The following is a 22,815-nucleotide window of genomic DNA, read 5'->3' as shown; positions in this document are numbered from 1 at the left end:
TCCCATAGAATTAACAGGAAAGGAGAAAGAGGAACCAACATATAAAACAAGAATCTCAGAGTTTGCCACGAACTATCAAACTGGTCTGGAAAGCAGATTTCTGCTCCATTGAGAGTTTTTAATAGCACTGGATAACTAAGATAAACAGAGACTGAAGGGCTGCCTGAGACACATACAAAATTATTGAATTATGACATGTTTGAGAAGTTATTTACTTTATAGAGTATTTACATAAGGTTCACTTCCTCTTCATATATAAGCTCAAATATTACAAAGATTCCCCTCCTTAATGAGGGGACTACATTCAACAGCCCCACAAACACCCATGATTAATTTTTTTTTCAGGCACATTCCTAGGAAAGTTTTCCAGGCAGTCCATTCCTTGTTCCAAGTAACAAGCCTCAGGACAAGAGGAAATGGCCTCAAGTTGTGCCAGGGGAGGTTTAGATTGGATATTAGGAAAAATTTCTTCACCAGAAGTGTTTTCAGGGCAGACTGCTCAGGGAAGTGGTGGAGTCACCATCCCTGAAGGTATTTAAAAGATGTATAGATGTGGCAGATAGGGACATGGTTTAGTGGTGGACTTGGCAGTGCTAGGTTAACAGTTGGACTTGATGACCTCAAAGTCCTTTTCCAACCTACACAATTCTGTGATTCTACAATTCCCTAGAGCCCAAGGAATACCAAGGAACCCCCACTCTCTCACCAGGCAAACAAGGTGTGTGTGGAAAGAAAACACAGGGCAGCAAAAAGAAGAAGGGAAAGAGGACACAGAGTATAAAGTGATAAACTGGACACATTGCTATTAAAACAGCTAATTTGTTCTCATCTAGCTGGTCCACCTGCAACACTTTTGCTTACCTGAGAAGTGTCGTGGTTGAATATGACAGCATTCAGGTCTCCACAGTTATAATGCTTGATGAGATCTTCAGTGGTATACGGGGCCTGCAAACTACCTGCTCGGAGGCTTTCATGTTGGAGCAGGGTTTGGTTTAGAGCAAACAGCACCTGTAGAAACACAGACAAGAAAAACAGAGAAGTTAAAGATATTAGGAATCAAAGCAGCAAGGCATAAAAGGCCAAACTTTGAAAAGCCCTCCTGCACCTGAAGTCTATTGACTCATTCTGGCCCACGGTACCAAGGGCTGGTCTTTAGGCATTCCAACTGGAAGGGGAGTCAGACACAAGGTCCCCTACTAGCAGAAGACCTTATTAGAAAAGCCTTGATATTTCACGTAAAGTATTTCACAACATATATACGTTGCTCAGAGGTCATGGCCTGAGAACTTTTAGGCTCTTTGTGGTGACAACTTGGCTACATGAGAGACACCGGAACGGAAAAGACCCTAAATTAGGAAACTTCTATTGCTTCTGACTGTTGCCTGTCAGCTAGCTTAAATCCAAAGCCCGAACTCAGTTGGAAGGTTTTTGATAAAAATCAGAATCTTCTGAACTTCTGAAGTCACAGTTGTTGTACTGGGACTTTATGCCTGCTTCTAGTAACAGAAACTTTAGGAAAATCATTATTTGTCTCCCTTCTTTAGTCATGCCACCTTCACCCACCCTTTTGCAAAGGGAACAGAGATACTGAATTGTAACACTGTCCCAGCAAACCAGTCAGATGTCCCCTTCACAAACAAGCAGAAGAACACTACTCTCTAAATTTAGGTATCAAAAAAAAAAAAAAAAAAAAGTCCTTGAAAATTATTTTTTTCCTTGCATTACCAAAAAGGCTTCCAAATTTCACATGAATTTCCACAAATCTTTTTATATTTATGATAGATTGCAGGAGTAATTTATACCAGTTACTGAAACACCAAGTCTGGGCTTTTCATGTTCAGCTTTCCAAGAATGTTCCAATGAAACTTGATAAAAAGTAGATGAATAAATCAGAAGAACAGCCATTAAAACAGTTTGTCACAAATTATATAAATAAGTAAACACAGTTTTCCTAAAATAAAGTGATATGTAGTGACTACAAATTCAGAGTTCTGAAAAATTATACTGATGTGTTATTTTTTCATGAAAAGACTCCTGCATCATATTTCACCACATTTTCAGCTTCTCTCGTTTATAATAGCAGTGCCCTATCCATCCCCAAAGAATAACCATCATATGAAAATCTGGGTAAAGTAACCCATGCTGAACTCCAGCTGTGCCATCTAGGTTGCAGTCTGTGACAAATATTCATACTTACTGTCTTAACTTTAAGCAACAGAACCCACTTTCAGAAGTGAACCCCAGAGGAGTTTACAATTAGCAATGTACGTATGTATTTGCAGGATAGTTCTTATTAGTTGAAAATTATGATTCCCACATGATTCAACTTTATCTGAAGGAGTCAGTCAACTGGATTTAGTCCTGCAAAATCTCACAAATTAAAAAAAAAAAAAAAAAAAAAAAAGTATCGCCAGGGCATTAACATCCTCTTAATGCAAAGATGTCACATGCTAACTAACATACACAAATTGGTTGAGGAAAAGTAAATGTTATTATTTTCAATTTACTTTTAAAAAATATAATAATGGTCTTTCAACTGAACCTGTTATACCTCAATCCAGCAATCGGTTCCCCATTAAGGTCCAAGCCTAAAAGATTTCCTTGCCCAGATCTAAGGGTCTCTTCAGGCTTTTCTACAAAGAGATCAATCTTTCCCAGGACCACAGCCTAAACTTAAGCATCTTCCTAACTTACTTTTTCTTTAATTTAAAAAATCTGCAAAAAGTACAGTTTGAAAAATTTCTAACCTTTGAAAGGATCTCAGTTTTTTCTTTTTCCCCTAAGGGCAACAGCTCTAAGAGGAAATGCTTCATCCCAGGATTTCCTGAGGATTCTAAACATTTTGGCTAATAAAAATAAAAGCTTAGAAAAACGTTGACAGGAAAACTCAGAGCAGAGATTTTCCCAAAATGCTTTTAGTAAAATCCTTCTCATTTTTGATTTTTTAAACAATGGTTGTTGCTGGATTTTTATGTGCAAAAATATGTATACACACAGGCACACACATATACAAACCACCAACAAACCCTGAGAATAAGTGTGTTTTATGATAAAATATTAAGGCGATAAACAAATCCTTACTTTACTTGTAATGCCTTTTTTTTTTTTTTTTTTTTTTTTTTTTTTTTTTTTTTTCCTGGCTTCCTGGGGAAACCAGTCCTGTGCGTTAAAGCTTTGGGTCAGTTTGTCTGGCTCCTCCTAATAAATTTGGAACTTATTTGCTGACTTCAATCACATTTGCAGGGGGTTAAAGGTCTTAAAGAAAATTGCCTATATGTTCCTTGAAAGTAAGTGCCAGGCTACAGAAAAGCCCACTGTACGAGTTCCCTTCTTACAAGACACCAAAGACTACACATGAGAGAGAAGGAGTTATCTGGAGTTTACAACAGCAGATGGACCCCCATGCGCCGGACCCCAGATTTCATTAGTGTCAGGATGTTCATGTCCCTGCTTTCTGCCTCTGAGCAGCTTTGGGACCTGGAGATGATGCTGGCCACCAGATGAACTCCAGCATGCTGCTACCACTGTCGGGGAGCTCATCATTGGGTTCAAACTCCTGTTCAAAAAGAAGCTCAAGATTTTATTTTAGGAGGGAAGTTAAAATTAGAAACTCAAACATTTGAATATGCTAAAGGAAAACTGTAACCACTTAAACAGCTTTCTAGAGAAGTCTTGCTTAATCAAGACATAACCACCATGGCTTTTGGTTGGGCAGCTCAAAACAAACTTAAAGAGAAGTGGGGTCTTGTCACAGCCACCTGCTCATTGGCTGGATTTGTAGACCATTTCCTCCAGAGTCAGGTTAAAGCCATCTTAAAACCTGAATTTATTTTTCCTTACTGTTCAGATAATGCCACAAAAACAATGCTGTTTTCTTTCCTTCTCTCTATCTTAGTATCAGTGACCCCACGACCTCCAGCCTAAACCTCTATCTGAGTTAAATCTCCCAGAGGTGCCTGAGATTACTGAACAACGGATGACTTCAAAATAAACACACTTAGAGCGACTGCCTATACACAGTCCCACCTAATAAATATAGCAGACAGTATTTGTTCTGGGAAGTGATGGGAAGTTATGACTTTGGCTCCGGGAAAGTGCATTTTTATTCTTGCAATTTATGGTCCTCACATTGGCGCGGTCTGAAAGTCATTTTTGCACGGCTGCCTTTGGCCCCCGTTTGTAACTGATCAGCCATGGACAACAGAAAGGGGTTTATCCTGTCAGGAGGAAGGCTTTTTATGCAAGCAGTGTCACTGTCTTGTGCAAAGCAGCAGCCCAACATACAGATTTTATGTAGGTGTTTGGAGACACCAGCTCAGCCTTAGGGCAGACCTATGGGTCCTGTTTTACTACCTAAGAGAGTGGGTATGACTAATCCTACATAGTGCCAGGTCTTTTTAGTCCAGACTTTTTAGGAGCTCTTTTGCACAGACTATGGCCATCTCAAGGCCAAGGGGGCTGGAGCAGCCACTTCTGCCCCAAGAAGGTCAGAGGGGATGCAGCAGAGCTGGGACAGGGGAGAGCTCTTGCATCACTGGTGACTTGAATTGAGGGATCCCCAGCAGTGGGGAGGTGTGCAGGAACCCTAAGTTTCATTTCTTGGTGAACAAAACTGGGCTGTTTCTTATATTCGTGACAACTGCTCTCACCATCACCCAACAGTATCTGTGCTGCTGCCTCGGTCTAACCTTTTCTCTTTTGCCTCTATGACCTCGGACACTTCAGTTGCAACCAAATTCACAGAGACCAGCCTTTGCCACTCATGTGCAAGCTCACTGAAGGCCTTGATTACAGACCAAATGAGCCCAGTGAAGACCATAGCGAACAGCTTTACTGATTACCTTGACACTCAAACAGTATTTTTTCCCCAACATGCCTCTGTATTACAGAGCCAGGAGACAGACATGAATGGAAGACATGCGTTACAAAAGTCTACCTCACATATAAATCAACTTGAAGGTGTTTAACTTTCAACTTTGAAAAAGATGAAACATTAGAAAACCTCCAAACCCCTCTTATAAAGTGAGCAGACAAAACTGCATCAGGTCTCAAGGCTGGAATTGCATAAAAGCATCAGTATCAGCAGTTGTGCAAGTTGCCTTGGGCCAGTTTTTTGTTTTGCAAGCCCATGGGAGAGGCTGGAGCTTTGATTTTATGTGAGATTTTAATAAGATTTGGCTTTTAGGCAAGTAAACCCAAGCCAAAGAAACGGATCCAAAAAAACATTGCTACCTTTTCAAATAGGGAGGGGAAGTGAATGGACTGGGCTTAGGGACACAAGCCTTGCCACCAGAAATTGTGTTCTTCATTGTATTTGGCTTTGGGAGAAAAGCTAGATAAAAATCCCACTTGTTCTAAGGTACTCTCACAAACATTCGTGTATTGCGTTTTACTGTGCCACAAGTCTGCAACTTCAGACTGGGTGTTTGAAGGCTCCTGAAGGCCAGGAACACGATAGTGCTGTATGTGATAGTTAAAGAGAAGAAATCATGTCCTTTATATAGGAGACATTTCTTCTTATTTGTCTTATGGGCATTTGTCCCTAGCTGAAGAGAATAAAAAAAGCCCAGAAAACAAAAACCATGTTAACCCTCAAACACAGCATCATGGTCATGCGTGATTTATGTCAGCTACTGGTAAGGTGTCTTGGTCATAAGGTCCTGAATGGCATGAAAAAAGAAATAAGATGCTTACTTTTCCAAAAGATGCTATTCAGTACATGGATTCCTTGCCATGATCATCACTGAACATCAGCTCAAGGATGCAGTTACTGTACCCTTTCAGTTCTATATTTTTAATACTTTCGCATAGGTGAGTTGACTTTGGTTGATTGTCCTGAATGCTCATATGCTTTGTCAGAAATCAATTTTTGACAAGCTCTGACAGCAGCTTGACTGTGCCTGTCACCTTGTCTAGGAGGTGATACTATGAATTTCTAACCAAGTAAAAAGGTTGCCAGGTCCACCTCTTCAGTCTGTCTGACTAAGGTCCGAAATAATGCCACAATGGAAGAACAGCTTCATGGGGACATCTAAGAGGCCAGCCAAAAGTAAGGCAAGGAAACCTTATTACCAGATAAAATACCTTTGCAGTCCCAAACCTTCTTATGAAAAATTATTGCTAATAAAATAGACAACAAATTTGGGAATTACATCAGAAGAAACAAATTATGTGTTAAGCTGAAGACAAACAGACCTGTGTTCTTCTGGTGTGCTTGCTATACATGAGACTTGAAAAAGAAAGGCAACCCCGAGAAAACTCTCAGGTCAAACTTTGGTGCTCAGACAAATTTCACTCTTATGTAATGGGGGAGAAAGGACTTTCCAGTCCTAAATTTACCAAGGCTGAACTACAAACATTGCATTCACAGGACTCCAGTAGCTGGAGTTACAGGATGACCCCTGCATAGAACCATGATTAATAACAATACCACAAAAACAAGGACTTAAATTTCATACTATGATGTCAGCTCTCGAGCAGGCAACTATTGTTTTCCTTTGCTCTCTCTTTTGGACATGTGCCACCACAATGCAAATACTAAATAAGCATTACTGGAAGTGTTTGAGTGACTATATCCTGTCAGTGTCCAAAGTGCAATTCTGGAAAAGAAATGCCCATCCGCCTGACTGGTTCAAAACAAACTGCCACAAATACTGAGGTTTATGGTTCTTCAGGGGTTCTTCTTTTGTTGTTTTCCTTCTCTGTACTCAAATAGAAAATCAAATATACAGTTTCAAGTCAAAATAGTGACTTGGGAAAAAAAAAAAAAAAGAAAAGAAAACTCAAGTCCCTGATTTTCCAGATTAATGAAAAGCAATAAAAGTGTTTGCCCAAATCTGTTCAGTTCCATTGGTTTCCAGAAGACGGGTTTCCCCTTTCCTTGAATCTCTTGCACTGTTGCTAGGAATTAGTGAGCTGTGAAACTCACCTAATGAGGTCAGCATCAGGAAATAGCTCTGAAAAAACAGGTCCTGAGGGACCTACTAAAGGACTCCCCCAGTGTCCAAACGAAATCCTGGATGCATCGGCACACTGTACAGCTGGGGCTGTGGGAGGAATGCACCCGACTTTGTTGTTGTTGTTCCTATAAAGGGACAGCTAAGGAAAGTGAAACTATTAACTCATCCACTGGAATTTCTGCTCACAAACCGTGCCCCCTGTTAAAGCTCCTCATAAAAGCCTTTCGGCTAGTTGGTTCCATATGTTCCCCAAACCCGCAGTTATTGCTTCTGAAAGGCAGGAGTAGTTAACAGTCTGCGGCTTGGCACTGACCAGGGAGACCTAAGGACCTCGCTTTTTCCCCCTCCCTTTCAAACTGCCAATTAACCAGTTTAATAAAACAGTTTGAATCTGACCAAGGCGCTTGGAGAAACCCCTAACCACCATCTATCCTACCAGCTTAGCCACGATGGTGACACACAGGCATGGCCTGGTGCGGAGCAGTCACCCTACTAATGTGCAGCCCCGGGACTAAGATGGGTTTTCTTGATGCTGAGAAAGCTGCAGGGAGGCTGGGGCTCCAGCCTTCAGCCCTGCATACCCAAAGCTCCTGCCCAAGTTGACTTCCAACAGCTTGACTTCAGCCCCCCGACTTTTGTCTTTATGCAAATTCCCCATGATGAAACTTACATGTTTGAAAGTCAGATTATTTTTTAAAATGTTTTCTGTTTTGATTGAATCAAAGCATTCAAAAACAACAGAAACGATTTCTAGACAGAAAACACTGCAATGTGAATGAGATCACCATTCCCTCAGCCCCAATCCTGGTTGACAGCAGCTCTCACACATTCCCTGGGCTGACCCTACTCTACTATTGCTTCTGCACCAGGTTCCTGGCTCCAGCAGGGCTGGGGCAGGCACACCATTAACTCAGAGCCTGGAGAGCTGTTGTTTGGGGGTTTTGTGGGTTACCTGATAGAACAGGTGAGCTAGCTATAGTTTGTGCTCTTAGGTATGAGTCTTCCATTGCAGAAGGTCATTAAGACAACAAAGACCACGGAGTTAATTTCTGTTTTGACAGCACTTTAGAAACATTGTACCATTCCTAATACATTATAAATACCACACCCACCTTAAATAGGTCAAAACACCCCAAAAAAAAGGTCTTAAATTTGCAAACTGAAGTCAGCAGCAGCCGTACCACAGGCACTACTGGAAGAAGGATAAGATACAAAACCTTTTCTTCTAAATGCAGTGAACTGTGTTACTTTCTAAAGGTACAGAGTCCGGATTAATTTAGAAGAAAGGGAAGGGGAAAACAGAACTTTGATAGGGAATTTCCATCCTTTCCCCTTTTGTGTGGTGTAAGTATGTTTTAGTTTCAATGCCCTCACCACAACATCAGCACTGTCTCTTTTGCCAACAACTCAGCTTGATGTCTGACCAGTAACAGTGCAAGCAAGCAGTAACTCTGCAGGATAACTCTCTGCTTTGGTCAATGCCCAAATTTAATCTTAGGCAAATAAATTAAGAAATAACGGGAGGAAGGATTTGCAACTTAATGAAAAATGAAACTCTGGAAAGGATAGAATTACCTCTGTTGAATTTGCCGCCTAAATGTATGGCTTCGGGGTTTTGTATGCAGGATCTACTGGCATCCAGTCCTGTTGCACAGGTCCAGTTTCTCAGTTCTGCTGAGTTCAGATGATTAATTTTGATGACTAAACCTACCTAGAAGGCTAAATATTTGGACCAAAAGAGTTACGCTGAGCAGTCTCACTCTGCAAGCGTTTTTCTGGTTGAAGTGCAAAAAGTTCCAGTAACCAGAACCTTGCCCAGCAGTGATGGCTTGCAGGACCAAGTGCCACCAGTCAGACTTCTGGACGGCAGTCTTGTAAACAAAACTGCTCTTGTAAACAAAAAAGTAAACAGACAGTAAAATCAACTCATACCTCTGGCATAAGACCACACTCTTTAAGGGAGACAATTACTTGTTTTTCTTTTTTATAGCTGAACTAAGAGTCGTTCAGAAGAAAATGCCTTCTCCTTGGAACTCACCTCAGCTACTGAGTTATGTGACTTAAAGGTCTGCTAACCTGCTAGACAACAAACGTATGAAATACCTACCAGTAACCTAAAAATCCCATATTAGTTTTTAATCAAGTCAGACATGATGGTGTAAATTGTTTCCCTCTGCTTCTTTCTTTACACCCTTCATGTTAATCTGTGGCATAAGAATAATAGTTCTTCCAGGGCTGAGAAGTTGGCAACTGGGTTTGATTTTAAACAGATTCATAAAAGAGATTGGAAAGACAATTATGGGGACAAAAGGCTGGAGTGCTCAGCTGACGTGAATGGACCCAACTCCTCAACAAGAAAGGAAATGGACTGTGTGATACTGGATGATGGCTGTCTAAAGCAGCACCTCCAGACCATGTGAAATCCACAGGTGTAGAGGAAGGCAGAGACATTTCTCACCCAGACAAGGCAGGCAGTGGTCCAGCAGGACAGACTGGACATGTCTCTGCTGCCTGTTTGGTGATGCCCTGGGTCTGGCTGCAGGCCCTGTTCCTTCCTGTGCCATGGCCCCAGCCAGCCTGGCACAGCCTCTGGCTCCACACAGTTATTCCTGTCCTGTGGGCATCTCACTGCTTACTAGTAATAGCAAACCCCTATATTCAGAAACCCAAATGCTGCCCCAATGTCAGGGAAATCCCCCCACATAACTTAAGAGTTTTGTGCGCAGTAGAAGTTTGTGAGCAGGTTTGTGGAGAAGAACAGCGCTCCAGGAGAGGTGCTGCAGGGGCCATTGCATGTTGCTCCAAAGGTGTCATTGAAACAAGAGCAGTCATCCCAGATAAGTCCAACACCCCCCAAAAGTGTTTGGTAACAGATACTTTGGGAAAGAATGTAAGAAATGAGGTGAGCAGAGGGTGAGCTTTTCGCAGACAACACTTCCCATCTTTTGGAAATCTGCCAGCTGGGGAGCTTGTGGTTGAAAATGTCTCTTCTCCTGTCACTCCTTCCCACCCACCTCCCTGCTCCCCATGCCTTTACCTCAAAATTATCACTGTGCTTGGTTACACCACTCTGTTTAAGAGTAGCCAGCTGCCTGATCTATGCACAGAGGAGGTCACAGCCTGCTACTTTGCTCAGCAATTGCATTCCCCAAATTGATGCCTGGCAGGATGCCCAAAGGGCAGTGCCCATGATCGCTTTCCTCCACCTTAAATGGGCACATTGTCCTTGCTTTCGGGATCATCACCTTCAAAGGAGGCACGTGAAATCCTTCCCAAGAACCTGAAACCACATTTGCGCTCTTGACTTGCAAGTAAAATTGTTACCGGGCCCATCTGGGGTTTCGACTTTACTTTTTTGACTCTACCGTAACAGGAGGAATGTGGGAACATGCCCTGAGCAGAGCGTACCAGTTGGCCCCGGTGACGAGTGAGCTGCAATGAAAGGGGCACCCTCACAGAAAAAGCAAAGCTCTGGGGGGTTTGGGGAACTCCTGGTTTTAGGCACCCAGCCTTTTTTTTTTTTTTTTTTTTTAAAGACTGGTTTCCTGATATGCTAAGCATTCACCCATTGAAAAATGCAACCTGTCCTAGGTGTATTTAATTTGGGGTTTTATTCACATTACTGCTTAATTTTGAACTGTTTCTTTTTAATTACCAGCTGAAGCTACATAGTAAAATGGACTAGCCCCACAGGCATGTTTTTCTTTCTATTATATTACAGTGAGGCAGCAGATTAACTCCTTCAGCCATCCCAGTTTAACACCTCTCGATGCCAGCACGGCCCCTTTCCAGACTGCTGCTCCTGTAGCAAGAATGGCTGAAGGGGACATAAAGATATATGTCCTGAATTTCCAACTGCCAGCCCTCAGTATCAGCACAAACAGGTGCCAATTTCAACATATGTCAGCATGCTGGAGCATAAATCACAACCCATCAGGAAAGGGAGCACTTTCCAGCAAGCCAGATGGAACTACAACCTCTGGCCAAGGACAAACACTTTGGGGCAACAACTGTCTCAGTTTTCCAGGCTCCCTGTGAGCACGACCAAATTGGCAGCTGTAGAAAAGGGAACATTTCCTAAGCCTGAAGGTGACTGTGTCCTCATGAGGTCAGCAGGGAAAGATGAAGAAGAAAAAAAAAAAAAAGAAAAAGAAAAAGAAAATCAAGATTTGGAACAACATGAGAAAAGGAAACCTTCAAGAGGAAGCAGGGCACTGAACTCATCAGGGATAAGTACTTATTTTGGATTGTGGGGGGTTTTTAGCTTAGAATTGTCTCATGATTGAATTAATTTCATTATGCATTGTCATTGTAGGAAACTGTGAACAAGCATGGGATGCCCCACATCTATTAATAAACACGGGGCTTGCTCTTGCAGCTGGCTCAATTCAGGTCTTCCTCACCTAGAGAAAAACCCATGTGGTTAATCAGGACAGCTGATGGGAACCCACCTGCACCAGCTGCTATGGGGCACAAGCCTCACCAGAGCATTCCCGCTTTCCTCCTAGAAATTCATAGATGCACCCTCAGGATGAGCTTCGGGGTTGTAACGCAGACCTTGTAAAGCACTTAACTTGGGGAGCACTGGCAGCAGCTCCAGCCCTTCGTGCTTTGATATAGCAGCTCTGGGAGAGGGAGCGTGCACAAGGGGTGCACAGCACACTGCCCATCATGCCAGCAGCCTGAGCAAAGGGCTCCTTTCCCTAAAAGTATCTGAGGAAGGAGTCCAGCACAAACAGCGTGATTTTTGTGACTAAAGATGCTACAGTGACCAAGAGTCCCTGGGTCCAAAAGCAAAGGTTCACCCTCATCCTCCTGCTGACGGCGAGAGGGTTTTTGGGTGCAGAAGCAGCATGTGAGTGAACAGACCATGCCCTAGGCCACCTCCTTGTCCAGCAAAAAAGCAAGCACAATTAGGCAGTGACATTACAGCCCTGGGTAACAACAGATGGCCACAAAAATCCTACCGACAACTGCTCGGAGGCGTATTTTATCAAAGCCTGAGAAAGGGCACTGAAGGTGATCAATCATAATTCACTGGGAAGACAAGCAGGCGCTTTGCAGGAGCGTAAGGCTGAAGCTACACCCCCATGCTCCTCAAAGGCAGCCTGCTGGGGTCCCTCTGTGGGGCAGCAGACTGCTGCTGAAAATGACCCTTTAAAATGCTCTCACCGCTCCATATGCTGCGGCTGATACATGGATGTTTTAACACGGAGCTGCAACCCTCCCTGCAAGCCCCATGGCCAGCCAGCACTGTGCTGGAGGAGCAGCCGCCACCAGCCACATCCCCAGGTCCTCTGTCGAAAGAGACAGATAAGAAAAGCTACAGACGCAGCCAGGAGTTTAACAAGAAATAAACGCAGCAGCTCCTGCTTCAGCTGCCGTTCTGAGGGAGATGCAGCAAAGGGCAAATGTAGAGGCGAGACAAAAAAAAAAAAAAAAAGAAAAAACCCACTGTAATTTGGAGCTCAGTGCACACAGTCAAGAGAAGGAGGCATTAGATCTAGACACTGCTGTCCTCATGGCCTGGGGAGTGCTGTATGCTCCCCATGTAGTGTTACAGCCCTGTTGTAGTCCACAGAATTTTGGCCGGGAAGGAGCAGGTAAAAATTATTCAAAATTCAGTTAGCCAGAGAAGGAAGGTGACCTGCCCATCAAATCACAGCAGCTCAAATTTCTAATATCATCTACATGTAGCCAAGCACCTGCCTTCAAACTAAGCAGAGGCCAAGAATAATTACTTACTATTCAGCAAGTTATTTACATCAATTATTCAGCAAATAAGTTCAGCTAACAAATAGCTTCAAGGAAAGTGCAATCTATTCACAGTCAAGTTGCCATGATAGAAGAAATTTATAAAATTAATTATTTGTAACAAACCACTCTGTTAACTTTCAAGGTCAGAACGATAAATTCAGACACTTTATTTTCTACTATATATTAGGCTCCCTCAATGTAATTCTGTTGGTTATGAATTATGGGAGGTAGTCTTTTAAGAGATGGCTATAATTGCTATATTTTCATTATCACTGGGACTAAAAGATCCTATTCCTTGAAGCCTTTTTAAGCCTGGACTAAACAATCTCCACTCCAGTCAGAGAATGCCTATGAAACTCGCTACTGGTGAGGATTTACTGCTAAGGAAGTAACAAGAGTTTTCACAGATTTCTGCTCTCCTCACTAGAGAGAAGAATCAGATATTGCTTTAAAACATTTACATAAATTGGCAAATTCTAAAAAAAGCACTTCATTTAAGTAACATTTTGGTTTTCTTTTTTTCTTCTAACTAGGAAGAAAGGATCTAGAAGAATATTCTTTGCAGAGCTTCAAATATTCCTGAAGCTGGGATATCTCCCCACATAAATAAATAATAATAAAGGGAATTAATACCGTTTTCAGGCACTATTCTGGTCTACATACAAAAACAGTAGAGAAAATACCTGCAAAACAGAGAAGCCTCAGGTTCACCTTCTACCCCTTTAGCCACTTCTCCCCATCTCTTAAATGCACTCCCAAGAAAATCCTTTTGCCCTCCCCTCTTTTTCCTTGCCCATTTAACACTGATGCTCTGTAAATACACCCACACGTAAGCAAGCACTCTCCGTCATCCCCTGAAACGCTCCCTAAATGTTCAACGGGTTGTTCCCTCTGCAGCTGTGCTTCACCAGGAAGATTCCCAGAAATCCTACAACCATTGAAGACATTGCACATGAGTACACAGCTCTGACAAGTCCTGGAGCCCCCAAGGTGCAAAATAGCAACTCCCCAAAGCAAATTTCTTTGCTGTTGCCCTGTAATTATATAGATAAATAGCTGCCTTTTGCCTAATCAGGACAGTGGGGCTAGAGCTCAGAGGTTTCAGCCCACTATTCTATTCAGGACAGTAGGGCAGACATCTAACAAACAATCCCAAAGCAGCAGTTGGGTATTAAGCAGAGCATAGAGGATCACTTCCAGGTTTGATATAACTTCTTAAGCCTAACTCCTAGGAGCACAATGAGTTTCAGAGCCAGGCTCAGCTGGTGTAATTTAGCATCGTTCTGATGATTTACACCAGCTGAAATCCTGCCTGCACGCCCTGGAGAAGGAGGAGGTGATGCAGGGGGTAGGAAATGACATCCTCCACAGATCTGTGGGGGATCAGCTCATTTTGAAGGTAACATCTGTTCTGCATTTCTTCCCTGCTCATGGTCTTTTTTACCTTCCCTGAAGTAGGTAAGATGGGGAGTAGGTTCAGGTGGTTTTATAGACCAAGTTCTTTTCAGATGGAAGTTGGTCAGCTTAGTTTGTCCCAGCTGTACTGGGACAATGTTTATTTTTTTGTACAAAGGCTGTTATGCTTGCCATTTCATTGTTCCTCAAATTTTGAGACATAATTATGACATTTGAAGAAATTTAGCTTGGATTTTGGATAGCAAATGCTCAGGACCACTTAAAAATGAGCTGCAGGTCTGGAATTATTCAGTAAATTACTCCAAACCATGAATACATCTGAGAATATAGAGAGGCAAAAATTGAATAGATTGCAAAAGAAGTTACCCCGGGAACATTCTTTACTGAGCTCTGGTAACTAGAAGTTACTGAATTCAAAGCATTAGGATACTAACATTACTAAGACAACGACTTCATGGAATCTTGTTTAAACTGCAAATTCTGACTTTTTTTTTTTTTTTCTGGTGGGGTGACCTCTCCTCTTTGCTTTTAGGAAGCTAAGTAACATTTTAGTTTGCCTGTTTTCATCACATCTTGCTTAGGGCACAAATGACTGAGAGAAAAATCTCTGGTCTTTCTACGCTGATAGAAATTGAAAAGGGATTAACCAAAAAGCAATAAACTATTCCCTCTGAATTGCTAGCCCTAAATTTTCTTATTAGTGTCTACCCACACTAGTTTGAGACTTAGCAATGCTGGTTTTCTCCAAAGCTGTCAGCTGAAATAAGCTACTTCTGTTCCTTGTAGGCTGCATTTGCCAAAGATCTTTCTGCTTTCAAAACACGCACTCTCCACCAAATATATCAAGATTGTTGCCCTTTTCAGAATTTCCCATAGGTACATGACGACGTCAAAGAGGGAGTAAAACTAGCATGGTATTTTTCAAGTCATCATCATGGGACTGCTTTGTACACAAGAATGTCAAAGCAAAGTCAAGCCCTGTGCACAGTGCTGAAGGTAAATGGATGAGCGTATGAGTTGGTTACTTGCAAAGATTGTGGACCTAAGCCATTATAAAGAGTCTTGAGAGGAGAGCAAGGACTGCTGATGCAAAAAGATAGTAGTTCTGTGCAAGATCCACAAAATCTCTTTGAGTTACAATGGGAGTTGCTCAAGAAAAGCAATCCACATTGTCTTCTCTTTGGACTTGTCATAATAGCACTGGGAATGGCAGAGCAGAAGTCCCTGTAGCATCATATAAAGTCCCCAGTCCATCCCTAGCCATCTTACGGCCTTTTTGCCAGTCTCCTCTAATAAATTCAGAGGCTCTGCCACCTAAAAGTTTCCAGATGATATTGCAAGCCACCTATTCAGGATTAACTCGAGTCCCCTTGCCAAAGTTGTATTGCATGACTAAGAGACCAATTCCCAACTGGCACTGGCATTTCTCAGAACTGGTCCTGCTGCCTGCCATGCAGTCTTGGGCATAGTTTGACCCTTTGTATTCACAACTAAATGCTACCAGATGGATGCATCAGTTCAAAGGCTGGTGGAAACAATTAAGATTACAGGAAGCCACATTTATCCTTCCACCTATAGCACTGAATTAATCACGGCTGATAGGGATCTAAACAGAGCAACAAGGTCTTGCCTTCGTGTCCCACTCAAGCCCCTGATTTATATCACTGCCTGTCAAGAGATGGCAGAAGATTGCCCAGTAGCTGCTGAATGCTTCTCTCCCACCAGGAGAGGGAGAGCTCTCCTGGGGAGACAAATATAAGCCAGGGCATTCCTGCTTTGCTCAGGATGCCATGAAACCTAACCTCATGTTGACACAAGCATTAGGCCCCAGGACTGTATAACAAGTCACTGACAGAAAGATATAAGATAGAGCTTCCAAATTTGGCTGGCCACACACAGGCAGGCACTGGAGCACAAGTCTTGCTGGCTCTCAGAGCTTGCATACCTGTGAAGGAGACTCCGTAGCTAATGTACGCCCACTGGCACAGCACTCGTCAACCCGTTTCTCAGTTGTGTCTTCTGGTAGGTTCAGTGGCTGATGCTGCTTGAGATTTTTATGGGTTTTATATTATGTATTTCCTTACTAGGCTTCAAAGGTTGGAATTAATTCTAAACACAGCAAAAATCCAGGGACTGATGGACAGCTATTAAAAGCATGATAAAGAGAGTACCAGAACCCGTCCATACTAGATGGGACTGGGTGTTTGAATGCCCACATATGAATTTGAAAATTTGTGCTCAAATACATTAAACCTTCAGTGCTCATCTGCCTATTAGAAGTCTTAGGTCAAGGACCCAAAGGGGAGTCTCAGTAACTGTGAGCTCAGTGCTTTCTTTGGAAGCAGATCTCCTGAAGCCTGGTTCCTCCCTCTTCCAGTGACACACTGATGCCCACATTTCATGTCAACCATGAAATGAGAATGGATCTGTTACCATATGCTAAGCTTTTCTCCATCCGTGGGAGCCAAAGCAAAGACAAACAAGGAGGCTTGAGTCAACACAAGGGTTAATTCAAGAATTGAGCTTGCTTAAAATAAAAGTTGTCACCAACCAAAAAGAACAAGTAGCCATTGAAGAGAAAACTGTTGAGATTTATGGGCCCTATTCTAGAGACATAAAAGGGGAGTCAATCATCATTTGAAGTTTATTTTTTTAATAAGAGCTCCTCAAACATTCCCTCCACTTTTCATTGCCAGAAACATAAGCTTGTGGCTGTTAAAAAGTTAAAAATTAGGGGTTTCCTAAGTGGGAGCAGAATGCATGGTTGCTCTGTATGACCCCGGCTACTCTAACAGCTACTGCTAATTCCCAGTGGAAGCATCAATGGCTTGTGAAATAGACTCCTTTCTTTTCTTGTACAAATTATTCCTTTATATTTTTGAACTTCTGAACCTCTGGGCTTAATAACAACTCCACAAGAAAGAAGGAAAATGATTGAGTGTTTATAACAACACGCATCTTTTTTGATTATCATTCCAGGCTGTGGCACTTTCAGTTTAGCAAAACTTTAGTCACAGTGCTCTGCAAAACCATTCAGCAATGGGAGGAGGAGAGGGATGGGAAGGACATCTCTTCCTATGTAGGAACTGTAGTTATTGGACACTTTGAAAAATACCCAAACATTTAGTTTTATGGTCTTCCTCCCATTCCCTACACTATAACCTACCCACTTATTACCTGCTTGTGTTATAAGCAGAAATTAAATACTGCCCACCCTCGTGAGCTCCAGCCTCTCAGCCTGAAAATGAGCTGCAACACATCAGAATGTGGACCATAAAAAATTGCAAAATGAAGCAAGACAAAAACTTTAACAACCCACCCACACATGCAAGCAAAGAAAGAAACAAATCAAGGGAAAATAATAGGAATAAGCAGTCTTTGGCCTTTTTTTCTTCCCCAGTTGTAAATGGAAACCAGTGTGACAGTGCTGCAACAGATAACAGTGTATTTATTTTCTCCAAAAGACCTACAGTTGCTGGATTCTTCACTACCTCCCAAAAGGCTTATACAGCTTTCAATTAAAAAAGGCTAACACTAGAAAATGTGTTTTGCTCAATAGAAAATGGCAAGGCCAGGCTCAGGAAGTGCTCATCTTCCTCTAGCAGTCAATTTAACAAGCATTAAATCAGTGATCAATACATTCTAGATCCTTTGCTACCCAGTACCATCACTTTGTTGATTAATACCATGTTAACTCATAATAATGATAGATTCGAAACAGTAAGCTTGGCAATTCACATACTGAACTAGATCCCCAGTTAGGGCACAGTCCTGTACCCTCTCAGGTCAGTGGTGCAGCACAACCCAATCCTTTTAAAGGAAGATTATGACAAACCTTAACAACATCAGAAGAGCTTTGTAAGGACCTGGTCCATATAACCCAGCAGCACTCAGCATTTCCTTGAACAGGCTCAAGTAAGAAATGCCACCACTTACACTTTAGCAGAGTCTACTGCTCAGAGACATATCTTTATTTGACTGTCAGTAAGGAGAAATGAAGCCAGGTTCACTAGAGTAGGTTCATGTCAATAAACCTCATCTCACACCAATACTGTTTTGGCTGAAATTGAGATGTGCTAAATTAGAACTCGTCATCCCTGAGGTTTTAAACATTAACCCTTGCATCAGTTACTTACAGGTGATATTTTTTCAGGTTCTCACTGGTATAATCTAGAAGTAACCCTTTCAAACTGATGGATTTGCACCAAGCTATACAACTCCACCAATTACACCATGAAAGTGAGGGACTCCTACCTCTTTTGCCTATACATTATAAAAACTGACTGAGAGACAAATTGAAAAGGAACAATTATAACAGTTTCTTTTAGGTGATGAAGATATTTCCTTCAGAGAGTCACATTTACTTACATCCTACCTTTCTCCTTGGTGGGAGTTCTCAAATGCAGCTTCAGAAATCCCAGAGACCAGGCTAAACCCCTACTAAATTTGCCTCATTAAATGAGGTCCATTGTGGCTGGAACAAGTAGATGCTGTAGGATTCGAGTGGCAGCCACTGCCTGCCGCTATCCCAACCACTGGCATTTAAATTGAAGCCCATTCATCACATTCTTATGGTCAGATCTAACCCTAAATGAGTCGCTCCAACCTTATTCTAAAATAATTATTATTTCTGAGTTAGTACATTAAGATGAAAAATAAAAATCTAAACCCAAAACAAGAAACACAACACTTGCACCCCTGCAAAAGGCTGAGCAGGAAGGTCTTGGGCTACTGTTCACCTATGTACAGGATATGTAAAGATTCCTCTCATTCCCATCAGCGGATGTTTATCCTGCATGCTGTACAAAGTTAGTAGAAGCTGTCAAAAACGTGATGTAAACTATAAGCTTCATTAACTAAACAAGGTTTAGATTAAAAAAAAGAAAAAAGATAAAACACTCCTAAGTTTATTTTGATTTTTTTACTTGCTGAAGTGAGTGGATGATTTCCAACATATTACTTCACTCTCAAAAATAAAGTGTATGAGGCACTGGAAGACTGAAGGGATGAGAATGCATTTCTCCCTGTGTTAGTTCTGCAGCCTTCTCGTTCAAGGCTATTAAATTTATTGCCTGTTCTTACAACAGGTGATGGACGGGGTACAGGTCTCCAAGCAATTATGATCCTAAAAATCCTGAGAAAAAAAGGTGATGAGGCAGAGAAGATGTGAAGGGAAGGTTGAGCACAAAACTCATCCCTCAAGGAATCAATGTAGGACTTCATACTAGAGACATAAGCCATGGAGAGATGATGATTCCCCTTGCTCTGCTCGGCACAGGCAAAGTGTTTGGGTTTCACAGCTGGGGTTGAAGCATGGTCAGGCAGGCTGCTAGCAGGTGGCACATTTTGTGTAATCACCCTACATGTAATAACCCAACCAGATCCTAACATGCAACAGAGCTCGAAACTGCATGGGTGGCCCAGAGCTGCAGTAGGTCCTGAGGACCCGTGGTGGCGAAGGCTGTAAAAATCCCAGTAGATTGCAGGATACTGAATGACAGAGGATTAGACTCATCTAGCAAAACCTAATTATCTCAGCTCAACCACCCATACAATTATTCAGCTGTTCTAGCTTTGTGTAGGTTTGCATAAATCTTCTTTGGTAAGAGGAGGGTGAGATGCAATGGGTTTACTTCTTGTGAAGAGGTGACAGTAAGATGGAGATGAATCACTTGGTGCAGTCTCATGAACCCATGTCCCAAAAGACTGTGATGTACCGAAGTGGGAAGAGCCAGTCACGGGGAAGAGCTGTCTTCAGTTAGCATGGCATTTTCTGCCACAGCATCGCTGCTTTCCAGGCTAAAGCCTCAGACACTGAACAGTAATTGGCCATCAAATGGTGGACATCTAATTTCTCCTGAGTACTCAAGCAGGGCACCAACCTCTCCACTTTCAAGTTGAGTGAGAAAACTTCCTTTAGAAAGTATTTGTATCACTTTTCCTCCTCATGTCCCGCTAAATATAAAAAAGTCACAGCCATCGTTTCTCAGTCAGTAACAGTAAGGAAAGAACATTAAGCAAAAAAAAACCAACACAGAAAAACACAACAGAAGTGGTTTGTTTCTCGTGATATAAATTGTTCTTTTAAATTGAGTGGGCAAAAATCCACAGAAATGGGCCAGAGGAACAGGAAACTTCTGCAATTTAGTCCAATTCTATTAAAGTATATGGTAAAACTAAGATTGATTTCTATGGGTCTTGAATCAGGCCCACACAGAGAGAATTCAGCACTTTCCATGTTAGAACAGAAGCTCTACAAAACCACCTTCCCATAGTTCATACCAGGTTTTGGTTTCAGAGACGTGATCGAGGAGGTTTTAAACAATGTTGAAATTCCCATCCTGAAGTCCAAAGGGGAAAATGAAAATGGGCTCAAACAATTCCAAGTGAAAAGCTGCTGAATCAGCCATCTATATCCTTCTCCTGTGCACTCCAGTCCAGATTTGTATGAGTTGTGTCCATAAAACCAAATTCTATTTGCTACAGCCCTGGTGAAGTCCAAGGGTCATGCTTGCAACAGAAATCAAGATCCTTCATTTATTTTCAGTATTGCCTTCTCTCCAGGGTTTGTTCCCCCTAGACCTTGTCTTTCTCTCACTCCTTTTTCCAGCTCCCTTTGGGCAACTAAATACAAACCTCATTTTTGTGACTCAAGGCCACGTCCTGCCTCCTGAGGCCTCATTTACAGAGTGCTCTCACTCTTTCAGACCTCACATCTGTGAAAGTTTTTATTCCTCTTCTTCTGTGCTGGCTTTGTGAGCTATGACTGAACGTGTCAAGAGATTGACCCACAGACTGCGTCACATTGATTTCTGTTTCTTTGGGTGGGATTTTGGAGGAATACTCAGAGTTGGTTTCACAAAGAGCTGAGATCATTGAGAGTTTGGTTGAGAAGTTCTTGGATAAGACCACCAGAGAGATATTTGGGACACTCTACTCATCCTGTTTCTCAATTCTAAGATATGCTTGTATAAAAGACACTACCAAAAAACCCCAACCCACATAAAACCCATGACCAGTTGGGATTATCACTGCCACCACTCTGGCACAGCATAAAGATAAAACTTTGAAGGCAACTTCCAAAAAACTCATTAGCAGCTTCATACTGCCGTTTTCCTACTTTCAAACTCAATCCCACAAAAGTCTCCACCCCCGGGCTTTCAAACACCACACGACTTCTCGTAACTTATTAGTTTCAATCTGTATCATTGCCTTAACCCTGTCTGTTATTAGAGCCAGGGTGTCTGGCTATGAACACCACAGTATTAAACAATACATCACTGGATGCTTGCGAAACCCTCCTTTGTCCCTTCCACCTCCCATTCCTTCCAAGAGCCACTTCTACTTGACCCTATCACAGCAAAGCATGGCCCACGGAGCGCACTCTGTCACACAGCACAGGGAGACCAGCTCCAGCCTGCCGTACACGCCAGGGTTTTCCTGACTTCCTGACACTTTTGATCTGATGGATTTTGTAGTGGTCTTGTAAATGGGAATTGCTCATGCCTGGAGGGTCAAGGTTGTCAGACCTCATGCTGAAGTGCACATGTATTCCTGAAAGGAAAACTAACGAAAGCAGATTCTGTGCCAGGCTAGGAGAGGAAGAAGATATCAAAAAATTGACAGAAAAGAACTTCCGCGACTTTCCAGCCCAGCAAGGACCAGACAGCAGGGCTAGGGAAAAAACCAACACAACAGAAATAAAAGGGTAGAAGGGGTGCTGGGATTCTAGAGGGCTTTCTGCGAGAGAATGGACATGTGAGCAATCCTGAGTGAGAACAAGACTGATAAGAGCCTCAGCCGAGCAAGAATGCGATGAGGATGTGACCCTGAATAAGGGGGGAGAAACTCGATGAGACAAACAACCCCCAGAAGGGGTTGGGACGGAAGAGGCAGTTACACAAGGCAAGAAGCCTGGCAAGGCTGATGTGGCACTTTTATCCAATCATAAGGTTTAAAGCGCGGGCTAAGTTAACTGTCCAGTCTTGAGGACTTGTACTGCATGTTACTCACGTGTGCGAGAGAACAGTATAAAAGGGCTGAATTAGTTATAATAAACAGGCATTGCCTGATCACATTGGTCGTGTGCGTGCTCAGCTCTCCCGCAAAGGGGGAAAGGGGAAAAGAGGAAAGGGAGAAAAGGCAAAGGCAGAGGAAGAGGAAGAGTGTAAAAAAGAAAAAATGAAAAGGCTCTATTGAATGACAGGGAAAGAAGTCTTACTTTGGCTATGGCAATCACATAGTACTTAATCACTCAGAATCCTTTACTAACGAGGAAGGACTTAAAAGCACTTGATGAGCTCAGACAGTCTGGATAATATACTCCTCTGGTCTTGCAATAATGCCATTAGCACAAAATATAGTTGTAGACAAATAGGAGTGAACATGAAAATACAGCTAAGGAAGTAACAGTAGACTTAGATGGTGCAAGTCAGCTTAGGTCAGCTAACAACAGCCAAAAGACTCCACGATAACAATTTGCCATAGCTCATAGTCCAACTTCACAGCATCTACTCAAATGAGTAAATCCTGCCCCTGTGAGTTGCACCAATTTACATTGACTACAGTGAAGCTGTGTGAAAAGGGTTTCTTGTAACGTGTGAGATGGAGGCAGGGCTGGGGGAAGCTATCAAAAAATCCAAGTCTGAATTGGCTAATTTGGCAAGTAGTGTGGCCCAACAGG

At 42.3% G+C, this 22,815-nt stretch overlaps 1 protein-coding gene across 1 annotated transcript in view; it reads right to left on the bottom strand.

Moving 5' to 3' along the window:
* Positions 1 to 22,815, bottom strand: part of TRABD2B (TraB domain containing 2B) — a 290,728-nt gene that overhangs the window by 129,352 nt on the left and 138,561 nt on the right. Inside the window, exon 3 of the mRNA XM_026853884.1 lies at positions 862 to 1,008. Coding sequence (XP_026709685.1) covers positions 862 to 1,008 — 147 coding nt within the window. The remainder of the gene's footprint in view (positions 1 to 861; positions 1,009 to 22,815) is intronic.

Source organism: Athene cunicularia (genome assembly GCF_003259725.1).
Source record: "Athene cunicularia isolate RWA chromosome 8 unlocalized genomic scaffold, athCun1 chr8_part1, whole genome shotgun sequence".
NCBI lineage: Eukaryota > Metazoa > Chordata > Aves > Strigiformes > Strigidae > Athene > Athene cunicularia.
This window is presented reverse-complemented; position numbering and strand designations above follow the sequence as displayed.